Source organism: Polypterus senegalus, chromosome 2 (genome assembly GCF_016835505.1).
Source record: "Polypterus senegalus isolate Bchr_013 chromosome 2, ASM1683550v1, whole genome shotgun sequence".
Lineage (NCBI taxonomy): Eukaryota > Metazoa > Chordata > Cladistia > Polypteriformes > Polypteridae > Polypterus > Polypterus senegalus.
In genome coordinates this window covers 284,140,243-284,147,730 of record NC_053155.1, presented here as the reverse complement: position 1 = coordinate 284,147,730, position 7,488 = coordinate 284,140,243, and the positions used below count along the sequence as shown (strand labels likewise).

Here is a 7,488-nt window from a genome sequence, read left to right as displayed (position 1 = left end):
TACGCCAGGTAGGGTCAGCTGATAAGGAGCCTTCAGTACTTTAACAAGAGAAAAAGAGAGATGGAGTATTAAACAAACGCGTGATGTGCTGTATCTCTCAGTATTTTCTTAGAGTATGCATTAATTCATACCGCAAACTCCTTTACACCATTTACTCAGTTTTACACTTTCAAGGAGAAGAAGTTAATGCAAAAACTTTAAGTACAAAGCCAGATCACAGAGGATAAACAACGGACACTATTTTATCCATGAAGCGGTTCAGAGAATTCAGATTTAAATTTCAGGCTATAGCCAAGCAATCCTAAGAAACGTTAGGGAAAAGGACTTACAGATCCATACAACAGTTTCCTTATAGCGTTTTTAATGTCTTTATTCCTAAAGCTATAAATCAAGGGGTTAATCATGGGTAAAAATACAGCGTAGGACAGAGTGATGAGCGTTCTTGCCTGGAGAGAAACTGCTTCAGATCTGACGAGTGCGTACATAAAAGCGCTGGATACGTAAAAGGTAAACACCGAAAGCAGATGTGAGCTGCACGTAAGAAAGGCTTTCCGCCGACCATCTCTGGATGCAATTTTAAGAATCGAGATTAAGATTTTCGAATAGGAAACATCCACGAACACAAATGGGAAGTTAATTCCTACTAGCGCAAGAGTAAGTCCAAGCTGGATGACTGAGCTGGTGTCCGAACACGCCAGCAGCAACACGGGGGGAAAGTCGCAGAAGCAATAAGGAATCGTGTATGGGCCACAGAATTGCAGATGAAGAGTCTGATAAACCGAGACTGCCGGGTAGCTAAAACCTGACAACCAAGTACCGCCGGCTAGGAGAATGCATGTCTTATTAGTTATAATGCTACTGTAACGCAAGGGATTGCATATTGCGACATAACGGTCAAATGCCATCACCGCCAGCATGAAACAAACCGTGCACTCCGACGAAAGAAAGACATACATCTGTAGGAAACACGCCGAATATGAAATTATGTTGTCGTGAAGCAGGAACGCGGATAACATTTTCGGACTCACTGTTGTCGTGGTCACTAAATCGACAAGAGACAAATTAGCGATAAAAAAGTACATAGGAGTGTGCAATCTGCGGTCAGCCACGATCAGCACGATAACGCATACGTTTCCTAATAAGGTAAATACATAAATGATCAAAAATAATGCAAACAATTCTTTTTCATAACTTTCAAGACCAGGGATTCCACCAATAATAAATTCTGTAGCTGTGATTAAAGATCCGTTCATTTGTGGCATCTGAAGGAGATAGGAAGGAGCTGTCAGAGGAAAGAATAACAAGGTTAAGGTGTAGTAATAGTTTAAAATAACTCTTCAAAGCCTGCATATTTTTCAAACCTATACCAGCTATAAAACAGTTAATCAAATTCAACATGATGAATATCAGTAGTCGAGGGGACAATATCTAATGACACTTTACCGTTAACTGAAATCAATAGTCATGGAGTTATATTAATTTGCTTCTAATTTGTTAAGAGATCACGAATACCTCCCCCGTTTTACTCAGTTACACCGTAACTGTGAATTTCAACATTCATGACAAGCGAAGCAATTCAATGTGTCTGCCATCATGAATTACTTAACATGGAATCCAGACACTTCTTTGAAAGACTAGGTTTGCCAGACGTCCCTTATATACGGGTCATGTCCCATATTTGATCATTTAGTCCCCTGTCCCGTACTGACCTTTCAGGGACACCCAAATGTCCCTTATTTAGTTCATTTTCAAATTTTATAAAACTAATATATTTTTACTACCTTCTTACGGTACTTAGTTCTAACTTTATAAGTAATTATACTTTCTTTTCTCAGATACTCTTGATGAAAATAACCCAAATGTAGTGAGGAAACTAGTGTTAGCTGCCAGTTTGTGACTTGTTCAGTTGCTATGGTTGGCTGAGGACAGCGACACTCTTACCGTTTTGCTCTCCAGCCGCGCTGCTATGCAGTTCTGGATCAGCATTGCAACATACAGTGACCGTCAAGAAAGTGTGGTGTTACTACTTGCCATGGCCCACTTTGTTTCTAACTGCCTGTATTAAATAATAATAATATTTCTCTGTTGTCTGTATTAAATAAATATTTTCAAATGATTTCACTTTTACAAAAATTTTTTTGCTTGTATTAAATGATTTTACTTTTGTTTTCCTCATAACCCATTTATCTTTTTAACTTATGTCTCTACCTTTCTATAATATATTCGTCTGGGTGTGTAGGGGGCATATATAAATTTATATATACAGTATACAGTAATATAGAGAGATTTTAAGAGTGTCCCATATTTCTAATTTTCTAATCTGGCAACCCTATGAAAGACTAACATTTTAAATTAAGCATTGATACTTTATGAATATCAAATATTGTTTGCTACCTTATATCATAACATTTAAGTCATGATTTACACTGAGAATAATTTTATTACTTTTTTAATTCATGCAGTACAAATTAATATTATGTCATAAATATGCTTTTTTTCTAAATTATTTCCTTTATATTATTAATGGAGTTATTATTATATGCTTCTTCTGCAACATTTTGCTGGTACACTAAATAACATATTTAAAAATATTCAAATGTAATTACAAATAAGATGTTTGTACCAATATAGAAAAAAAAAAGCTTGTCTTTATTTATTAACTAAATGCCATGCTTTTTATAATGCACCAATTAAGACAAGGATAGACATATTTTTAAGGGAGCTGTTACTTTAGAATGGACTTGACTCTTACCTGTGACTTGTTCTGTCTTTTGGTAGCCTAAAACAAATTCATAAAAAATGAATACAGGGTGAAGACATCCACAGTGTAAGCCCAAAGGTGTATTAGCCCTTCTTATCTCTTTGTTGTGCTGTGGGCAATGGAGTGAGTGCCAGTCATCACTGGGACTAATTATCTATCCATTTATTTCTAAACCCATTTATTCCAGATATGGATTGTGGGGGCTTGAGCCTAATGGGATTAATTACGATTTAAAAAAAGTTTTTTTTCTAATTTGGATGCTAATAGACATGTTACAGTTAATGAACACATAGTAACTATTAAACCAAATGCTCTAATATACTGTACATATTTTATGGTTGGTATATGGCTTTTACCATCTGCCATTGACCAATTATTCAGATCAATATGTCAGTATTTATTTTATGTAGTGCCATTAAGAGCATGAATCATCACAGGGAAATTTACTCAGTGAATAAGAGGAATACAGAGGAAAAATTACTAAAAATTATGACGAAAAGAAATGAAAATGGCAATATTTACAGACAATAAGAGGATCTTCAAATCAAACTGAATTTTATTTGTCACATACAAATTTTACATATGGTACAATACAAAGTAAAAAGGTTTGTTGTTAAACTCCAGTGACTGTGCATCTAAGAAAAATCTAAAGGACAAAACATCAATTCATGCCTTTATAAATAAAAACAAAAATTAATATAATTAAAAATATGTGATAAATAATAAAGATAATTTAACTTAAATAACTTAATGTAAGAGAGTTAACAATAGGACATCATGTAGTTACTTTCCTTATTCAAGATGAGGATGGACTATAGATGGAAGCTCCTCCTCAGTCCCTCTGACCTGGGCCTTAGGGATATGTACAGTTTTCCTGACCGCAGCACAGAGAAGAGGCCATTGTTGGGATGGCTGGTATCACTGGTCATTTTCTTTGTCCTGGTCCTACATTGCTTGGTGTAGATGTCCTGGAAGTTAGGGAGTGCACAGCCAATGATGTGTTCAGCAGATCCCACCACTCTCTGCAGAGATTTGTGGTACCTTTGCATGCTGCTCTCAAACCAGTAAGTAACGCTACCTGTCAGGAACCTTTCAATGGTGGATATGTAGAAGTCCTTTATTAACTGGGAGAGCAACCTGAAATCCCCGAGGAATCTGAAGAGATAAAGACATTGCTGAGCCTTCTTTATCAAAGTGTTCATATGTTTGGATCATGTTAGGTTCTCTGTGATATGGACAGCAAGGTATCTGATAGCACCGGAGTGCTATTAATACTGAGGTGATGGTAGTGCCTCTGTTGTTTTTTCACAAGCTCCCCAATTAGTGTTAGGGCTCATTTATACTTCACCCTCAGAACGTGTTCACATATGCATCATGGCTGCCACGCGTTCCCGGGATCTTTTGACGGGTCCTCTGAGCAGGTCCTCAGATATTAACGCGACGCGTGTGCGAGTTGCTGTCCCAGCAAAAAGTCGAGGGTGCAGTGGGATAAAACTTGGAATGTGACGTCAGAGTCTCTGTTTACTATCTACATGTGACAGAAAGGCACTTTGAGGATCCTCCGGATCGATGTGCCTGCTTCGATGTTTGATGAATGGTTCGATGTGGTGAAGCAAAATTCCAACATACAAATGCATTCGTGGTGCTTTTACATTCAAGAGTTACAGATTCCCCATCGTAATGACACAATACATTTTAAAAGTCTCACATACCATCTTCTGTGCTGTCTTTTTTTTGCACCTTCACAACAGCAACAGAACGTACAGCGCTGTATCTGAGCCACAGAGAAAAAAATTAAGGACAAGGTGAAAAGGTGTATTTTGTGGTTAAAGTGGAAATTTCGGCTTTAATCTCTTAGTTTAGTTGATCATTAAAGTAGGCCGTCGTAAACGTCATCTTAAAATTGACCCAGTTGTTAATCACTATGTGCTTCTGGGGCTTCCTCCTGACCTGACAGTAGTGACAAGCAGCAATAGATCACCACACAAAACACATTAAATGTATGATATTCCAACTCTCTGCACATTTAGAATCCTTAGATTTATACTTGATATCACTTTCATCATGAAATGCATTAAAGTATGTATGTTACATTTTACAGATAAATAATTAATTTAATTTAAATAATAAATAATGTTAATAATTACACACATGGGGGTGACACGGTGGGAGAGCGGTAGAGCTGCTGTCTTGCAGGGAGTCACGTCGCTGGTGTTCCCTGCTGGATTTCCACATTGTGCTCCGGTTTCCTTCCAAAGATATGCAGATTTGGGGATTTGGTAACTCTAAAATGACGCCAGCGTGTATATGAGTTCTTGTATTAACCTTGCGATTAGCTAATGCCCCGTCCAGGGATTGTTTCTGCCTCGTGCCAAATGCTAGCTGGAATGGGCACATCCCTGGATTGATGGATTTAATCATTAAACATCCTTTTCAGAGAGGATAAGGTGTCCTCCGAATTTAATGGATGTTCCAGGCAATCTCACCATGATGATATCTCACACGGCCACCTGGTGGAATCTTTCAGGTTTATGAAAAGTATGAGCGCAAGTATGAACAGTAAAACACTTGTGTAGCAGTAGCATCCACTGGAGCATGCGTTGCGTCACGTGAAGTAAAAACCTGGCCTTAGAGTCTTGTGCAGCCTTATATATATAGAAGAAGTACAACAGAGGACTTAGAACACAACCATACTGAGTGCATGTGTTAAAGGTGAAGGAAAATTAATTGCAACCACCCAGTTGAACCACTTGGGGTCTGCCTGTTCAGGAAGTTAAAAACCCAGTAACACAAGCAAATGTTCAGACACAGGATCTTGAGCTTGGTGATGAGCTTAGAGGAGTTTATTGTAAGTAGAAGTAAGTTTCAAGTTTGAAAAACACATGTGTGAAGGATACTCAAGAACAGAATGTAACAATAAACAGTTCAAAATAACAGAAATTGAGAAATTATGTGCATATCTTTCATAGCTAGAAAAGTATTAGCAATACAATATTGTTGAAAAGCAGGGAATGTTTAAAGTCATACTAGAGCAAAGGGAAAATTAAATTCCATGTTGTTAATGTCCTCTTAATACAGGGGTTCTCAACGTCGGTCCTGGGGACCCCCTGTTGCTGCAGGTTTTTGTTCCAACCAGCTTCTGTTTTTAATTGAACTCCTGGGCTAATTAAGTGAACTGATATTTGCCAAGTTCTGTGTTTAAGGAACAATATATTAATTAGAAAACTAAGTTTACTAATTAGTGCGTCTGACTCTAAAGTAGCTGCAGCCTTTGATTATTCAGTGTTGTTTGCCTGGGTGTCGGCTCTGCTCGTTTTAAGTTGTCATTATTAAGATACAATGAAGGGGGAAAACTGCACAGAGAAAGGGCCAAAGTATAATGAAATTAACAAAAGAGAGTTAAGCATTTAAATCTAGAGCAAAAGCAGAAATTTTTCTAAATGTCTTATAAATGTAAAAATCATGCTGCTATGCTTTTCTGAGTGTCGAATAAAAGAAAAAAAAATAATTAAATGAGATCAGTGTTATCAGGTGTTGTCACTGATTAGGAAACCTGCAGCCACAGGGGGTCCCCAGGACCGACGTTGAGAACCCCTGTCTTAATAGAAAAGAATCAAATATTTACATTAAAAACAATACATATTACATATGTTATACAGCATATGTAGTATTCTTTGGATTTATTTTACACTTTTTCTAAATATTTCAAATAAATGAAAAATAGGAAAAAATTTTACTTTACAGTTTATTTTTACTAATACTTAATAATATTGTACACACTATAGAATTTTTTATGAGGTCCACAACTATTGCATATACGGTACAAGTGACTTCTAATTTATCCATTTAAATGTGAAAGGCCTGAACTCTCTTGTCAGGCCTTGTTTTTGCCGAGTACCTTTTTTATACATATTATTACTACATCTGGTATTGTACTCATCCAGTTCCTTTAGCAAAGCCTATTTTCGCATCAACGGGCATAAGTCATCATAGTACTCTTGGTGAGATGCCAGTCCTTCTTATGGTAAACATGTACACAAACCTTTATTCAGGTCGAGGTAATTTCAGTTCATCTGTACATTCTGAAGCCAATTTCTTCCTTTCTGGGAATCAATGTCTAAACTACCTGCATCAGCACCATAGGAGTAGCTCCATTAGAGGAATTTCAAGGACCTCCCAAAAAAACTTCGATATATAGTCTACTCATGTCCTGAGTTTGTCCCTGTCTCTCTTCAAGTTTAACTGAGCCTGGGGAACCTCAGATGTGAGGTGCTTAGGACCCAACCATAGTAAATTGCTAAGTAATCTCAAGTGGTTCAAATTACTCTAGTCAATCAGAAGCCATAAACCAATATTCTCCAATATTACCAAGCATATCACCTTGTCATAGAAAGTCGGACACTCCATAACATGAGGGATAAGCCAATCAACTTTTACCCAAGAACTTGCCTATTCTATACTTGCCTCCACTTCACTGTTTAAACCTGAGCAAGTCATTTAACCTTTCCAGGTGCCAAGTCTGAAAAAATATATATAATCCACTGTATTACAGCTCTGTAAATGTAAGGTGTCTCGGGATCATCTTCAACATGCAATGGCAATTTATAATAAAAGCTGGCATCTAAAGCTTATGGCTATGATCCTAAGTATTGGAGCAATAGATTCCACCTCATGTAAAAACTCTAAGCCACTCTTTTCCAGGAATGGACAATAATGTCAGATTTGGA

The 7,488-nt window shown here is 37.1% G+C and overlaps 1 protein-coding gene across 1 annotated transcript; it reads right to left on the bottom strand.

The window, feature by feature from the left end:
* Positions 1–311: 311 nt before the first annotated feature.
* Positions 312–1,253, bottom strand: LOC120524565 (olfactory receptor 2AT4-like). Its single transcript, XM_039746397.1, has one exon. The coding sequence runs from the start codon at positions 1,251–1,253 to the stop codon at positions 312–314; it is 942 nt and encodes a 313-aa protein (XP_039602331.1).
* Positions 1,254–7,488: the final 6,235 nt, after the last annotated feature.

Coding starts and splice junctions, on each gene's coding strand:
- LOC120524565 (XM_039746397.1), bottom strand. CDS start 1,253: ATGAACGGATCTTTAATCACAGCTACAGAATTTATTATTGGTGGAATC.